This window comes from Echinops telfairi, unplaced genomic scaffold (assembly GCF_000313985.2).
Source record: "Echinops telfairi isolate 266 unplaced genomic scaffold, ASM31398v2 ScPeMD7_7469;HRSCAF=8507_1, whole genome shotgun sequence".
NCBI lineage: Eukaryota > Metazoa > Chordata > Mammalia > Afrosoricida > Tenrecidae > Echinops > Echinops telfairi.
Window position 1 is genome coordinate 112,608,565 of NW_022111373.1, and position 17,848 is coordinate 112,626,412.

Sequence of the window (17,848 nt, forward strand, 5' to 3'; positions counted from 1 at the left end):
TGTCCCCCCGGAACTGTCAGTCCCGTTGTTTTCTCCTCCAGATTGTTCATCCAGCCTGTCCTATCCAGACAGGCCTGCGGAGACAACAACATTTGTTGACAAGGATCTCGGAGAAGCGTTAAGCAGAGTGACACTGTTGCGGCTTGTCCATGTCATTGACCAATCCAATCACTACTGCTCTGTGATAGTTACATTGTTTCATGTTCACTTGAAGATAGATAAAAGTGTAGGGTGGTGTTCAACCTGTCAATCAGATCACAGCCTGATGGTGCCTCCTTGTGGGTGTGGCCTTCTCATAAGGAGGTCACTGGGAACCTTTTCTTTCTCTGCCTTCACCTTCCTGCTAGAGAGTCACCCTGTGACCTGCCAGAGCCCTGTTGATGCTTCCACCACCATTGGATCCACGAGACTTTGCACCCACCAGCCTGTGATCTGCCTGCATTCTGTATCACTGCATGTGGCTGTGTGAGTCTGAAGAGGGGTAGTATCTGACTTATAGACTTGAGTTAGACTGGGCTGGGATGCTTTCTCAATATGTCATTACTTCTTGATATAAAGCTCTTACACATATATGACTGTCACTGGATTTGTTTCCCTGGTCAACCCAGCAGAACACATATTCCATCTGCTTTCAGCTTTCAACTAAAATGTGTTGAACTCGCTTGTGTACTGGTGGTCATTTCCTCTTAACTGCCGTTGTCGTGGTTGTTACACCGAAGCCCTTCGTGTGCCATTGTTATTATTTTTTTCATGTCTGCAATGCCTGCTATTATTATCTGTCCTAATTTTATCTTTATTTAGAGGATTGAAATGTAGATTAATTAAAAACACTGTATCCCAATGTAAATGGAAAACCAGAACCAGTTTTGTTACCGATATAAAAGGTGACTAAAATCTTCTATCTGTAAGAGTTGAAGTGTCGATCGTGTCTCACTTACAGTCAACAGGCTCAACTCCAGTGCAGTGGTCTGCCAGCTTTACAGTCCTGCAGTCCCATTGGAGTAGAGAGTTGATGTCCCGGCATTCTGTCACAAACTGGAACTTGAAGCCCATCCACTTGAAAGTGACTTATGATGGTTCGTGTCCTCTTAAAGCCAGGACAGTTTGAGTCTGAGTATCCAAAGTGGCCAGTGTTGAGCCTGTTCCAGTCAGATGGCGTGAACAAGTTGTCCTTGAATACTCACCTAATTAGGAGCCCGAGTGGCCCTGTGTGTTAGACAGTGTGCTGCTAACCACAGGCTTGGCAGTTTTAACCCACCCACTGCTCAGAAGGAGAGAAATAGAGGCTATCTGCTCCCTAAATATTTGCATCTTTGGAAATCCTATGAGGATCACTGTGAGTTGCAATCAACTCTATGGCAGTGGGTCCTTACCCTCTGGTTGGTGGTTCAGATCCACCCAGTGACACCATTGGAAAAAAGGCCTCGTGGTCTGTTTCCTTAAAGATTATAGGCAAGAAAGCTCAATGGCCCAGTTCTCCTCTATAACATGAGGTCACCGGGACCTGGGATCAAGTTGACCACAGTGTTGTCTTATTTCTTGTGTGGGAGTATCTTTGGAGAAATTTGATGCATTTGCAATTTCTCTCTCACTGTAGGACTGACCACCTTGGACGGACGATGGGTGTGTACTTCTGCTTGAGGTGGCCATCGCAGATGGTGCGCAGTAAAAGAATGAAGGCCAGTTCACATGTCCAGTGGCTCTTGTCCTCAGTGCTTCTTCTTTGTCTAGTGGACCAAGCGAATGGCCAGAAGAAGGGTGAGTGTGATGGACTCATGGGCCGGAACCGCCGGCAGAGTGACCATATTCATCACGACACCGTCGGTTGTCTTCACTGGATGCTGCAAAGCCAGCTCTTTCTACCCGTTTTGGCTACATTAAAACGGTTACTAGAGATCAGTCTAAAGATACATTTTAAATGAAGTTGGAGCTTCCTTTCATTCACTTCACCTTGCAGGCTGTGGTTCCTTGCGTTTTGACAAGTGCCCACAGCCCCTGGAAGCACTGTCTGTTTTCAGTCAGTCACAGTGGTTGTGTCTGCTCCAGAAGGTCAGATAAATGAACTCTACCTTTAAAAAAGTTATGCTGTCTTTTGTTACCATCGGATGTAGCTATGTTGAAAATGTTTATATAATCAACACCTAGCTTATTCCCATCAAGTGCATTATAATCCTGTAGCACCTTGTTTTCATTTTTAGATTATTTATATAATTCAGCAGCTCTCTATTCCCCAAGGTCAGCGATTATTACTATAATTTTCATGAAAATCTTTATTTATTGAATTTTATTTTATTAAAGTGCTTAGTTATTTAGACTCACACATACCATCTACGGACTTTAAAGTCCTCAGTGAGCATATCGCTGTGTAAACTTAATGGGATTTGTACAAAATATATTTCTATTACTATAGCTACTACTGATGGCTAATGTGGTACCTTGTAATATAATGCTATTTTTATACTTTAAAATAGCTGTGTTTATCATGCTAGCCATATGTCTAAAGTAGAGAGGAAGAATTTTTTGTTGAGGTTTATGTGGTGAGAAGGTACTCCGTCTGAGATAGGCTATCTTTTTCCTTTTAAAATTACATTTGTTTTCCATTGCCCTCTCCTCCCTTTCCTTCATTTCTCTCTTCTTTCCTCCACTTCCCCCTCACCTGTCCCCCCTCACCTGTCCCCCCTCACCTGTCCGACCTGTCTTCCTTCTCTTTCTCAGGAGGACTCTTTTCATCGTCTCACATAGTCAGTGATGTCGTGTTATTTTTACAGATGCGAGCGCTGCTGTTCAGATTGTAATCTCTGAGTTATTTGCTCCTTTTCAGGTGTTTGGACTCACACACACACACCCCATCCACAGACGTTAAAGTCTTCTGTGAGCATACAGCGTGTACATTGTATAGGATTCATACAGATGTGCTGACTTCTGTGCAGAGGGGCAGGCAGGAGGCAAACGGATGCAGTAGGGATTTGGAGTGTTTAAAAGCTGGCCTTGTTGGCATGGGACCACAAGGTCTTTTTCTAGCTATCTAATCCATCAGTCCATCCACCCATCCCTCCTACCCCCAAACGTGGCTATTGGAAGCTAACCGGTGCCAATAGCCATTGAGCTGAATCCAATGGAGTACTACACCCACCTCCCTTCCACCCCCCCTCCCCCAGGCCCTCTCTTGGTCTCATCTCAGTGCTGCTAATCCAGTCACTTCTGTTTGTTGCAACTTTGGTCTCCGTTGTCTGGAGGCAGTATTATCAATAGAACGTGCCTATCCCTTCAGTAGCCTAGTGGTTCTTTTTCACCCTCTCACCTTTTTTTCAATTTGATGAAAACTATAAAAAACTTAAAAGCCAACCATGTAGGCCTCCCATGACTGCAGGCTTCCCTTTGCACCTAGAACTGGCACCCGATGCAGACAGATGCCCTTGTACTTGCGCCCTAAAACGACTTAGCTTGCCGAGCTGCCAAATCACTTTCACATGATTAAGATGCATTGGGTTGTGTGGTTTTCTTTCTCCAGGGGTGCCTCGCGGTCTGAAGTGTGTGACCAGAAATTTAGAAGTATGGGACTGCTCGTGGAAAGGGCCCTCTGGTCCCAATGGCACTGTCTATGAAGTTTGCATCAAGAGCAGGTACAGCAAGACTTGGTAGCTTCAATTTTAGAACACAGAGTCTCTAGTCTGGAAATTTATTTTTATGGTATTTTAAACTTTAATGCACTGTTTCCCTCAAATTCTGAATCCAAAAAAATTGTTTTTTACTCTCTCCTAGCCAGAACTTTGTTTCTTTTACTATATAAATGAGTGTGATACATACCCACAGCTGTGCTGTGGTTCCAGTCTGCTCTCAGGAAGGTGGACATGTCCATCTCAAACTGTTAGGAATTTGGCTCCTAAGCTCCTAAGCTTGGCTGTCTGCAAGAGGGAACCCAGCAGGCATAGGGGCTTGCACAGTGGACGGCAAACCCCAAGGTCAGGGGTTCTAACGCATCAGCTGCTCCTCAGGAGAAAGATTAAGCTATCGCCTCCTATAATGATTTATAGTCTGAGAAATGCAAAAGGGCAGTTCTAGCCTCTCTGCGTTGCTATAAATTGGAATCTATTTGATGGCAGTGGGTTTGTTTTTTTGCTTGGGAGCAGAAGAGAAAACATCAGTGCTAGTGGCATAACAGACAGCCATTCCTTCTCAGCTGAAAACTCCAGCAGTGGGCAGACCAACCCCACCCAGCATGTTGTCTCTGGCTGTCTGAGACCCTCTTTATAAGTCCACCTGGCCGTCCTGTAGCACATGACCTCCTGCTCCAAGCTGAGTGCTTGAGGTGCAGCCATGTCCAGTCTGCATTCCGGAACGCGGGAGGGGAATGAGAGGAGAGTAGTCTGTGGGATGTCCAAGTCCTTACAACACTTATATCTCATTGGCTAGCACTTAGCCAAGTAGCTCAACCCAGTTCCCTAAGCGGCAGGGAAACTCATTCTCCTAGCTGTGGGTGGTATGTCCAGATATCTGTGGCGTTTCTGTTACAAGGAGAAGGGGGCATGGGGGCTGGGAGGCTGGTGGCAAGTTCTGTCCCACTACCTCACCTTCTCAGGGACCACTGGAATGGGCTGAGGACATCCTGCAGGGCATCCCAGCAGGGCCCAAGTTCCCCAGCAGCGCTATGGGAGTTGTGCAGCTTTACAACCTCCGTTCCTTGTGCACTTGCTGACAAGTGGCCCTCACATCCGATGACATAGTGTTTACTTAAAGGCGAGCAGATTTTTATTCTCCTTTTTTAAGACTATCCTATTCAGTGTACACTCATTCATTGAGCATTATCGCTCAGGCAGGCAAGACTACGTCGCACAAGCAAATAACCCTCAAATCCTAGTGGCCCGCTTTCCTGCTGTGTTCTGTTTTCCTGGTGGGTCAGCGGGGACCCCTGCTCCATCTCTCCCATAGAGCCAGCCCGAGCTGGATGCTCCTCACCTTAGCGGGAGCACGAGCTATGCTGTGTGCTGAAACAAAACAACAACAACAGTAACAAACACACTCAAACACCACAGCTCCTGCACAGATTGGTCTCTCAGCAGCAGGTGCTTTCCAGAGCAAACTGTTTAATTTCCGCTCCAGAATGGAATGAAAGCAGACAGCGGCACCAAAATAGTTTGCGTCTTCCCTGGTGACTCCGTGTGGGTGGGTTTGTTCAGAGAGGGTGTGACACCCACTTAGATGCAAGGGTGTCACAAAGATAAAGCTCTGCGCAGAGAGGACTTGGAGAGGAGGAGAGCATCCTTCCTGAAACGACAGCCCTGACTCTCAAGGTCTCTCTGGCCACATGACGTCCCGTCACCATGCCCACTTCAGTGTAGCAGGGACATGCCGTCCTGCCTTGGGCCCAGGAGGGAGAACCAACCCGTCTGGCACCTTGGCCTGGTGACCACCGCAGACCACGGGGAGGAAGTCGGTTCCGACTCCCAAGGAGTTCCCAGTCAACAAATCCCCACAATGCTGTCGGTGACGAGCTGCTGGAATTGGCCTGTGAAAGGCGAGGGACGGTGGCCTGGGGAGGCCAGAGGGGGTCACTGTGGAATATATAGGAGGACTGTCCTCAGCAGGAAAAGGTCAGAAGAGCACGTGTCCTGAAGGACACCGGTTAGAACGACAGCAGCGTGGTGTGAACGCGCTTGATGTCCTGGGAGCACCCACGTGGTTTCATGCGGCTGGCACATTAGGGAGTTTTCCCACTTGCCGCAGAGGAGGAGGGAGCCAGAGCCCTGTTTAAGTTCCAGGACCTGAGCGAGGCAGGTGGAGGGGCCTCTGTTAGAGGCTGGAGGCACGAGAGGCACGAACAGTCCCTTTGATTGAGTTAAACCGTCCATGGGCAAGCTAGAAATATACAGGAATCGTGATGGAAAGAATGCCAAATATGGTTTTAGAGATGCAGAGGGCCTTGGAGCCAGAGAGAAAAGAACACCTTTGTCTAAGAAAATAAGGCTGTAGTGGGGCTGGGAGCATTTGGGGGAAATGAGATAAACCCAAACCAAATGCCCTGAGCCATTCAGTCCGACAGGGTAGAGCTGCCCCTGTAGGTTTCCAGGGCACCCACAGTCCTTACAGGAGCAGAGAGCCTCATCTTTATCCCATGGAATGGCTGGTGGGTTTGATCTGTGGCCAGGAAATTAACAGCCCGATGCATAAGCTAGGATGTCCTCAGGGCTTCTTTTGATGGGGAAGCTTTGTTCAAAATAAAGTGTGAACCACAGCAGAGAAGTGGGAAGTCTGAGAGTATCGTTGAAGGAGACAGCTAGGAAGTTTCATGCCTTTCCTCAGCATCACTGAGCCCACCTTTGTGTGAGGAACGGAGGACTGGTGGGATGGTTTCCAGGGAGGGGAACCCGAAGACCAGGCTGATGAGGGGAGTGCAGGCTGGGATTCTGACCAGCATGCTGAAACCTGAAGCTTCTTGAAAGGGCCACCGAGGCTCACTGTACTTTCTAGTACAACTGGGTTATTTTTCCCCGCCACCATGTTATTAAAACTTAGAAGATAAACAAAAAGAAGTATTGCTACTAGAATTCCTACTCCATACTTACAAGTTTAGGAGCCTTGGTGATATAGTGGTTATGCATTGGGCTGCTAACATCAAGGTCAGCTGTTTGAAACCACCAGCCACTCCTCGGGAGAAAGATGAGGCTTTCTACTCCCACAAAGAGTTACAGTCTCAGAAACCCACGCAGGCAGTTCTACCCTGTCTTGCCAAGGTCCCTTATGAATCTGCATCAACTAGATGATAGTGAACCTTTTTTTTTTTTTTAACTGCTACTATGTTTATGCATATATCCATGGGTTTAGTCTAAACAGAACGTGTTTGAGCATGCCTTGAGTTCAGTCAGTGGACGGCTCCAGACAAGTTCTTGCAGTAATGAACTCGTCTTGGTCTCGTTGAGATGCCTTCAAAAAGAAAAGGAAGGTCCAACCAGGCTAGTGGCTGCCGAGGGGATCTGCTGGGCCAGTTGGACTCAGGGCAGAGAGGGCGGCTCAGAAGATTACGGTGGCTGCTCCTTGTCATTCCCAAGGTGTCCTCTTGAACGGTGTGTTTTCAGAGGATGGAGGGTGGCCCTGGGGAATAATGAAGACATTTTAAGAAAATGGAAAACTGCATCAGTGAGACAAAAGCCAGGACAGTGCACCAAGGACATTTGTCCTGTCAGAGCAACACCTGTTTATGGTTCGAGGTGAGCAAGGGCTATCTTACAAGGATTTTGGTGAGAAGCCTTACTTGACCCCTCAGATGTCTTTTTGTTTCCCAAACTCAAAGTTAACATTTCAAGGGAAAATTTTTGAATCCCACGAGGATACCAAAAATTGAAGAGCACAGATGTCTTGGGAGTCAAGATTAGGGAGATGGAAACATTGCCTTCAGAAGTGCCTGCACTTGGATTGCTCCCGTGTGAACTCAGATCACGTTGGACTTGAGTCCTTTAGCAGACGAGCCATTGATAGCGGCTGCACCACTGGGATGCCGTGATCCAATATCGAGGTGGTAACCTTATTGTCAATATGAACTCTTAATAGACTTGCATGATCCCTACAGTAACTTAGTCTATGGATCAAATAATTGGATCAGTAAGTGATTGAACACTTTGGTTAGTCTAGGTAAAATATCATTTGGAGGTTAGTTTGTGCTCTGAGGTCACCCCAACTAAAATTTACAGTCCATATAACCATATATCTCTTGAAACTCAGTTTTGTTAGTGAACTGCTCATTAAAGCTCTATAGCAGTGGTTCTCAACCTTCCTCATGCTGCGACCCTTTTATACAGCTCCACATGTTGTGACCCCCAACCATAAAATTATTTTCATTGTTACTTCATAACTACATTCATTGCTATTTCATGAATCGGGTGACCCCTGTGAAAGGGTCGTTTGACCCCCAAAGGGGTCTCGACCTACAGGTTGCGAACTGCTGCTCTATAGGATCTTCTCGTCGTAAGACTATATCCCCGCATCTTCCCGGGGGTTCAGTTTCACTGATAAAAAGTAAGAGACAGTTAATTCCTCATGTGGCCAGTCATACAAGCCCTTATTTACAGAACAAATGATTATGCTACCTTTGCACGGTCAATGGTCAGAGTACCGCGGCCGTTAAATGTGAGTCACTGGGCAGACAGTGCCTCTACTACTAGAAATGCTGGCGGTGATGTTTTTGGTAAACAGGCAGGATTTATGTTGCCGAGTTCCTTTTACTTTTTAAAATCTTTCCTTCAAAGTACATGCCTGTGTTGGGTTAACAAATTAAATAATAAAGAGATTAGATGAAATTACTTAATTGTTAACTATCGGACATTCGTTCTGATATGAATTAGTGCAAGGAGAATTAAATTCTTATTACTTACATTAACAGTATTACTTCTATAGAGTTATAGATTGGTCCAGTGGAAAGATAGACGTTAGTATTCATTATAGGCATTTAGAATAGACCTTGTTGAGGTTGAACACTTTCTCAATTGATGGCAGCTCTGAGGCCTACTATGAATATGGTAAATTTTACTCTCTAAAGAAGGCTGGATCCTAGTTTGAGAGAGTTGTACCTCTTTCAATCAAATCTAAAATTTACATAGGGATTAAGTATAGAGCTAGGATGAATGCTTAATTCTTTAATATAACAAGAGAGAAGGACAGAGGAACACTATTATAATGGATACTCATCTCTGCAAAGCTCTCTTCTTGCCTCGATTTCGCTGCCTCTGTCTAAGTCCTCTCCTCCTCTGCTGTCATCCGTGAAGATTACAGCCTGGAAACCCCGTGGGCAATTCCCCTGTGTTACCTCCCGGTGCTGTGAGTCCTGCTTGAGTTGATGGCCGGAACGGCAGTGTGATCCCTAAGTACTGCTTACCTATATACGAAAGTATTCCAGTGTATTTGCTTTGAGTTGATTTCTGTGCAATTACTCCCTGAGAGCTGTTGTGATGAGGGAATGGTAATGAAGCATGGTCTCCCTCACAACGGTGTTCATGACATTTGGTGACAGCGTTGGTTGATGAAGGGCACGCTTACTGGACCACCACAGTGGAACCTGTGTAAACTTACTCAGACCGGGCTTTCCCACGTTGTGCTTTATGAATGAAACCTTTAATTTGTCTCATAAGGACAGGTGCCATTTGGCCCTAACAAGTTATTGATCTAAAGAGTCCTGCTACAACAGTTAAGTGCTTAGCGGCTAAGTGGAAGGTTGGTGGTTTGAACCTACCAGAATTTCTATGGGAGAAAAAGTCCTGATAATCTGCTCGTTTAGAGCTTACAGCCTAGGAGACGCCCTGCGTCAGGGCTACTCTGCCCTGTATGTCGGGTCACTCTGTGGGAATCCACTCAGCAGTTCTTGTCAGTGTGTGTGTGTGTGTGTGTGTGTGTGTGTGTAGAATCATGGTAAATGTGAGTCAAAACTTACTCAATGACAATGGGACTGGACTCTCTTTAGTATTCCTTGAGTGTGGATGACAGCTGCACTAGGAATTTTATTTGTTCACTTGTAATGCTCTTTCTTTCTTTGCAGGGACCATTGTTATACATCTGTGAAACCAAGTATTCAAATTCCAGCTCTTCTTCCTGGTGATCATGAAATAACAATATATCCTCAAAATGATTTTGGAAGTTCACCGAGTAAATTCATCCTAAATGAAGAAAGCATTTGTAAGTAGTGAATGTCAAAGGAAAGTGAATTGCAGATAGCTCGGAACACCGGCTGCTGCCGTCAGTATCTGGTGTTCTCTTAGGGGCAGAAACGGGCATGCTTTCCCATTTCACTTGTGACACTAATTACTCTCTTCTTCCCAGCAAGGTCACTGTGGATTGGAGGGTGCAAGCAAGGTCTGGAAGGAGGCTGGACGGCACAGAGCTCCAGAGCCTTCCCTCGGTTTGCTAGGCTTTCCTGAGCACCCTTGCCTGATTGCTGCACGCCGGGGGTGGGAATCCTTTCTTCTACCAAGGGCCATTTGGATATTTATAACATCATCCTTAGGCCGTACTGCCCAAACGGTTCATTAATTCATCCCTGAGGGATGGCAGGAGCCCTGGTGGCATAGTGGATTCCGTATTGGGCTGCTAATGGCAAGGTCAGTAGGTTGATGACCTTTGGTAAGGGGTGTAATCTGAGCTGATTTGACGTCTTACACCTTGGACAGTCCACAGACCAGACTTCTCCTCACTCCTTGCACACCTTTTCGGGGTTCTTAGATGCTGCTGACCACCCATTTCAAAGTAGATACTTCTCCTTTTTGACATAACGCCTACTCAATCTGGGACTTGTCCAAGGAAGGGACCCAGTCTTTTGCACCCAGCACAGCACCTTCGATGTAGCAGGAATTTACTACTGACGTATGGACTGAATGCATAAAACATGTGCTGCACGCAGAGTAGAAGCACCGAATAAAGCCGGGCGGACAGAGATAGGCATTGTGCTGCCTACTACCACCTTACGAGCTTGCACTACTTAACTCTTAGCAGTGGGGCCAAATTAGTCAGCCCCTGACAAGCATAGCGCCTGCATTATAGTGATCGTCTAATGAATCCTGTCAGGACGCTGTGCTTTTGAAGCAAGGGCCAATAAAATAGAATGAACGTGGTAGTTTGTCTGGTTTTACCGACGGGATGCATGTGTGGGTGGTCCCTGTCTGAGATTGCACCGATGGAAGCAAGACCCCGTGTAGTTCAGCAATGTAGCATCTGTTCCTGCTGCCGAAGACTTTGCCAGTGTCCAGTGCTACTCAGAGCTGGATGTCAGGATGAGAGCGCAGCCATGGTGTGGATTTTGGTTTGATTGTTGTCAGTCATCCAAGCCCGAATCTTATTTCCCATAGCACAGATTTTTGATCAACCCAATTGATGGTAAATTTTGAGATATAGGAGGTGGGTGCTTATGAATTTTATTTCAGCCATAAACTTTGACCTGGAGGGGTTTTCTCTTTAATAATGCATAAGCTCTCTGCAGAATTTTCAACATATTCAGAATCCTGAGAGTTAGAAAGCAGCCAGGTCAGCCGTGATCTCAGCACCAGAGAGAAGCATTATTAACAAATAGATCCTGAATACTGATACATTGAAATAGGATTTCTAGTACTTTGTAATTGGTGATCAGGATACATCGGACGTATTTTCAAATTATTAATCTCTGTAAATCTGCATTATCTTCAGTGGCTGATAGTATTCCATTGAATGAAGGTTTTATAATTAAATATACTATTGACATTTAAATTTTTATTTCTGGTATTTGAATATTATAATTAATACTTTGACAGAAATCTTTGGTACGTGTTGACTGGGGTGGGGAGTAGGTTGAAAAAGCTCATGGAAAAATTCCATTATCTTTTTTTTTTTTTTTCCAAAACCACTTTATTGGGAGGTATTGTACAATTGCTACCACAATCAGTTTTAAAGCATTCTCTTCCTTCTTGAACTCCTTGATATCAGCTCCCCTTTGTCCCCCCTCCCCCCCACTGTATCCCCACAAACCCTATTCTACCTGCTGTCTCTATATGTTCATCAATCTTGAGCTTCATATACTGAAAAAAAGAAAAAACACGTAACAATTCAAGAGCATTACCCCCAATGACAAAATACACCCGAAAAATAGACCCCAATATTTAAAAAACAAACCATCAAACAAACTCAGAATACAGTATGTTGAAAACCAGGTCAGGCCCACCTGCTTCTGAAGGGGGTTCAACTGACAAGGTTTTAACCATTCAAGTTAGTTTTATGATTTTGAGCTCTTACAATCGTCTCTCTAGTGCACTCTGCTTGGTAACCACTTTATTCCCATTTCTCCATTATGGATGGAGGGAAATCACCAGAGGCTTATTTCCTGTGTGGATTTCACAAATGTATCTTGGGCGCCCAGTGTTATCCATAGCCTCTGCAAACCAGAATCTCACTATTTAGGCTCTGATATTTAATGCCCTCCTTCGGCTTTGGGTTTTATGATTTACGATTTTTCAGTCACTGAAGATGGTATGCTTTTTCCATGTACACTTAAGTTGACCTCTCACTTAGATGGCTGCTTCTTTTGAAACAAGCCAGCGACCCCAGGCACTCTTCTGTCTGATAGCTGGGCACCGTCTAGTTTCTTTGCCACGCTTTCCTATAGCGCCGCATCTTCTGTGTTCCCTTTCTGAGGAGTATCGAGCAGGGTCCTGATGTAAGAACTGATTGTCCTTAAATTGGAGGTACAATTTAGTATGAGCTCAAACCCCATTCTGGCTCTATGTTTTTTAATCTGAATAAAAAATATAGAGCCTTCTGGCTCCCTTTTGAGAACTCCTTATTAATTTATGGTAGAGAGTCTTATGGATCATCTCCCGGGAGCATAAAAATCTTCTATTAATATTGTCATTGATTAGCCACTGGTACTAATTTTTTGAAACACTACTGAGAGAGGGTCATTATCTTTTAATTCTACTTTTCCACACTCATTTTGAAATTCCTTCATGTATGTTTGTGAATTTGACTCTTGATTTACTTTGGCTGTGTTCCTGGAATTGTAGTTGCGGCATTAAAGATACTCTCTTTTAAAAGACTTTCGATATAGATTGCCAAATTATTGCCCCCCAAAGTGCCAAACTCAAACCAAACTCATCTTATTTAGTCTGTCTGCTCCGATGCTTAGTGACCCGATAGGCCTGAGTAGAACTTCCCTCTGGATTTTTGAGGCTGTAAATTTTTAGGGGAGCAGACAAGCCTCTTCTTTCTCTGATGATGGAGCTGCTGGTGGGTTCGAACTGCTGACCTTGTAGTTAGCAGTCCAACTCACAACCCACTATGCCACCGGGGCTGCCCAGTGTCATTCTGCATACAGCAAATAGATGCCTCTGTCTCACTTCTGTGTCAGTGCTGGCTATGACTCATCTCTCTTCAGAATGTTTGCCGCTCCAGTCTGATAGCCCCCAAGGATGTCTCTGTTGTTTTCCCATTTCCTTAAGAGCTTTTTCAGTGGGCCGGCAGGGGTCAGGCTTTTGTACTCTTTTGCCTTTAATGAGGCAACGTTCCACTCAGTTTTATTGGGTCATTAGAAGTCTGAACTGATTAGATGGCAGTAAGCTTGGGGCAAAATTTATTCATATTCTTTGTAATTTTTCTCTCATGTTAGTCATCCCTTTCCTCAGCAATTCATTCACAAGACACCTCTTTCCATTTTGGCTGTTGGCTCTGTCATATTTGCTGCAAATATTTTTCCAAGTTTGTCATTAAAAAAGGAAAAAAAGCTTTGTGGTATTTTTCTTACTAAGAGAGAATCTCTTGATGTTTTCCTTCATGAGTTTTTGATTTTGCAATCAGGGTTGATTTAAATCTTTCATCCATCTGGAATTGTTTTGTCGTACATTAAGAAGCCTATCTGACTCATATTCCAGATTCTTATAAACCAACTTACCATCACTGGTTGTGTTGTGGCAGGAGGTCCCCAAAGTTATTGTCGAGGAAGCTACTGGAAGATGACAGTGTTAGATAAAGTCAGATCTGGACAGACACTAACTCGGTTCCAATTCATAGTTCATTTGGTCCTGTCTGTTCTGCATAGCATCTGACTTCTGGGTTGCATTCTTGATAATCATGGGCCTGTTGTCCTTAGCAGGGGGAGGCATACCACTGGTCCGTAAAACTTTTCATATCTGAGTTTCTGAAAATGACCTGAAGATTTGGCTCCTCGTGAACATGCCTTACGAGGGCTGGGAAAGTTCCCATCCTCCTGAGGGACTAAGGAAGAAGCCCTGTCAGCTGTGGATAAAACTGGACCACCCCCCTCCGTCCCCCTACCCCGCACCTTTTTAAAAAAACAAAAGCAAGCCTTTAATAACATTTCTCCTCACTGCAAAGTTCGGTGTTTCTAGAAAGCAAGTTGACACTGTCATCCAGTTTTACTTGCCCTGGGAAGTAATGCAGATAACAGAGCTGAGGTAAAACTTCCATGCATGTGTTGGAGAAGACTGAGGGGGTAAACATGTGTGGGCTTTGCCTTTGTAAAAAAGCCCTTTGTTTGTAATTGCAGCGATGACTGCCATTTGGCTTGACCTGTTAATGAGCTCCCTGTATTCACTGCTGTTTAGGTTGCAGCGAAGTGATGCACAATCTTTAGGGAGGAAAGCATTTTCATAGACGGGTGTTGTGTAGTGAAATACTCCCAGGCTTCTGAATCTTTAACTTATTCCACTGGGACATCTGGAGTCCTTGGAAAGAAGGCCCTCCTTCTAAGAACCCACCCCACGCTCCTCTCGCCCTGACCCGACTGAAGCCTCTTGCTCTGTTCTGCTCACACTGGCACCTGGAGCGTGCCCTCGCCCGCGGGAGACCAAACTCCTGCTCCCAGGCGGCCTGCAAAGCATTCCCGGCTGTCCCTGCATAGCTGTCTAACCGGAGACTGCGACGTGGGCCTAAGTCCTGGGGAGAGCCCTGCACTTAGCAAATTCCGCTAGAATTGGTGCATTTCTTTTGAAATCCCGAGGCTGACTGTGTTCTGTGGGCTGTTTTCTGCTGTGTCTGCCATCTCGCAAATTCAGTTTCCCTTCCCCTGCGACCCTGGCAATTATTTGTCTCCCATGGTTTATTGGATCGGCCTCTGAGGTCATGGTTAATTGGATTGGCCTCTGAGCCTCACGGGGAAAGATCTGAATGGAAATGAGACCAGAGGGGTCTCATCCCTGCATTTCTTCGAGGGACCTTCACCTGACTCTTACTTTGAGGAGGAAGGAAACATGCCAGGATGTCCCAAGTCTTTCTGTGTCACAAAGCCCAAAAGGTCCAGGCATTTCTCCCGGCCCTAAAGCAGAGCTTCCTTCTTGTTCTAGGTGCCCCAGCCAGTTCCTGCTCATAGCACCCTTTGTCTAACAGCGGAGACCCTGTCCGGTCCCGCACCACCCTCACAATTGTTCTTCTGTTGAGCTCATTGCTGTACCCCTGGTGTCATCCCATCTTGTTGAAGGCCTCCTTCTTTTCCGCTGCCCCTCGATGCTTTGCCAACACGATTTCCCTCTCCAGACACTGGGCTCTCCTGATACCATGGCCAGAGTACGGGAGGAGCCTCACCTTCCTTGCCTGAACAGCATTCTGGCTGTACTTCTAAGACATAAGCGTGTTCTTTTGGCTGTCCATGGTACTTTCTATTTTTTTTAATCATTTTATTGGGGGCTCATCCAACTCTTATCACAACCCATACACACATCAATTGTGTAAAGCACATTTGTACATGCGTTGCCCTCACCATCCTCAAAACATTTGCCCTCCACTTAAGCCCTTGACATCAGCTCCCCATTTTTCCCCTCCCTCCCTGCTCCCCCCACCCTCATAAATCCTTGATAATTTATAAGTTATTATTTTGTTATATCTTACACTGTCCGACGTCCATGGTATGTTCAATGGGCTCTAACAACCTTATAGTTCAAATGTGTCCGTTTTTCTTTGGTTTTTATTCAATGTGGGGAACCTCTTTTTTTTCCTCAAATGCCAGCGGCCATTTGGATATTTATAGTGGCATTCACAGGTTATACAAAATTATCAACTTAAACATTAGCCTGCTATCTTTGGTCAAAAGTTTAATTAACTCACCTTTAATGTGATGGATTGGAACTTCTTTGATGAAGCATGCGATCTTACTGGTGGGCCTTGGCCGGATGATCTCTACCCCTGCCTTCAAAGCTTGATGGTTACAAGGATCCTGACTCTTTGTAACATTTTTTGTGTTTGTAATGTATCCGGGCTTTTGTATTAGTTGCCCAAACCCTTGAAGGCTGATAGAGCCCACTGCTCTTTGGTCTCTCTCTGAGCCTGGCATTACGGGGTGGCAGTCTGCCAGCCAGTTTCTCCTGGGTTTGTGCTCCTGGCTGCCTCTGCCTCTGCCACCACAGCCCATCCACCTCTGGTTCAGTGGGGGTCGTCTGACCAGTCACTTCATCCCTGCGCGTGTCTGTTTGAATCTCCAGAGGCACTTGAGTTACTCTTGAGTCGTTGTCTCCGAGGCTGACTCCTTATCTTTCTGAAGGACCTTCCAGCTGGCCCGCTCCTCTCCCCTGACACTAAGTCATCCATAGCCAGTCTTCTCTGCCCCTGGTTTCTGAGGCCTGTTGCCCCACATGCTGGAAGCTTTAGAGAAATCTCGGAGGCTCCCCCTCCACTTTATAACAAATCCATCAAAAACCCCAGCCTTGTCTTTGAAATGCTCAGGGAATATCTTAAGCAGTAGTACAGTCTATATTCACAGCAAGACAGTCTATATGTCTGATAATCTAGTTGGTATGCCACAATCTTCTAAGGGACTATCTAATCTGCTGCCACAATCCTCTGAAAAATTGTGTTGTAGCCCAGAGTTAAACTGAAATACTATTGATAATATCACCCTACTTCTGTATATAATGACCCATTGGCTCCCTAGTTCCTAGCCTTGGTCTGTCTGTCCTGCAGCCTGGTCCTACTCACTGGTCTCTGTAACCAGTCGTAGGAACCACTGGCTGTGGCACAAAAGGTTAAGACGCTCAGCTGCTAACTGGGAGGTTGGAGGTTTGAGTCTACCCAGGTGCCCCTCAGAAGCAAGGCCTGACCACGTACCCATGAAAATCCGCCACTGGACACCTTGGAACACAGGGTGCTCTGAGCCACTGGGAGCCACTGAGGGTCAGAATCAGTACTAATAGAGTCAGCGGCAGCTTACAGCAGTCTTAGGCTGGTGGTACCTCCCCAGCATGAGGGGCTCCGACACTGGAGATGAAGGAGAAGGGAAGGCTGCAGAGAAGACAGATGGAAATTTTTACCAGAACAAGCTTTCCATATGTTGTTGTTTGCTCAGGCTCGACTTGGCGGCAGCACAAAGGAAGCCCGTGTACATGTCTTTGATGTTGCCCGCTTGTCAGCCCCACCGGTCAGCTGGGTGACACTAAAGTAATGTGGGGAATTCTGAGCCCAGTGAGGAAGGCCGAGAGCAGCCAGGAGACGGAGATGACCACCCTGGGAGCGCCGGTGCCAACAAACAGAACCAGTTCTCTTTTCGTCTGTCGTTGGCCTTTTCTTTCTTGGCGATTCGTTTTTGATCAGGAGGGAATGGGATTTAAAAGTGGTTCATTAGTGGGCTGGCAGTATGAAAATCATGGCTTGTTTGAGTCGATCTTTATCTTTGGTTTCCTTTTCGGTTTGTTTTCAAAGCTTTCATCCCAGAGGCCCCGGAGATCTTGGACTTGGCTGCCGAGTTTCCGACCGACACCTTGCACGTCGAGTGGAACGACAGGGGTTCTGTTTTCCCACGTCACGCAAATGTCACCTGGCAGATCAGGCTTCTATGTAAAAAGAGGATGGAAACCATTGCATTAGTAAGTCGGAACATGACCAAGATGAATCTTACGTGAAACTGAATTGTGCTTTTGAAAGCGATGCTTAAGGTATTCGTAGGAACACTGGAGACACCCTCTCATTCTTTTGGTCTCACGACAAAGCAGGCAGTTATTCAGGAAGACGTTTCTTTTTTTTTTCTCTCCAAATCCTGACCCCTCCTGTTGACATAGCGGTGAAATAGGGACCAGTTGTAAGGGAGGAGTCACGCACAGCCCCAACAGGCAGTGCTTCAGACAGAGCAGGGGCATAATGCCTGATTCAGCATCAGGAAACGTGTGTATCAGGGTTGAATCCTTTCCTCTAGTCACCCCATGTGGATGCTGAGATATATGAAGAATAACTCAGCGTCAGGACTGGAGGAAGGGTTCTTAACTTGTGGTGTGCAGGTGACACGCTTGCTTGCCGATAGCAAAGGGAACGTGAAGCACTTGCTGATGAAGGTCAAAAACTGCATCCTTCATTATGAATTACAGCTCAGTATAAAGAAAACTAAAGTCCTCCCAACTGGACCAGT

At 45.8% G+C, this 17,848-nt stretch overlaps 1 protein-coding gene across 1 annotated transcript in view; it reads left to right on the forward strand.

Annotated features, from left to right (window-relative positions):
• Positions 1-1,007: 1,007 nt before the first annotated feature.
• Positions 1,008-17,848, forward strand: part of LIFR (LIF receptor subunit alpha) — a 57,659-nt gene continuing 40,818 nt past the window's right edge. The window contains exons 1-5 of the mRNA XM_045285254.1: positions 1,008-1,076; positions 1,598-1,758; positions 3,512-3,623; positions 9,524-9,660; positions 17,149-17,312. Coding sequence (XP_045141189.1) covers positions 1,620-1,758; positions 3,512-3,623; positions 9,524-9,660; positions 17,149-17,312 — 552 coding nt within the window. The 5' untranslated portion in view covers positions 1,008-1,076; positions 1,598-1,619. The remainder of the gene's footprint in view (positions 1,077-1,597; positions 1,759-3,511; positions 3,624-9,523; positions 9,661-17,148; positions 17,313-17,848) is intronic.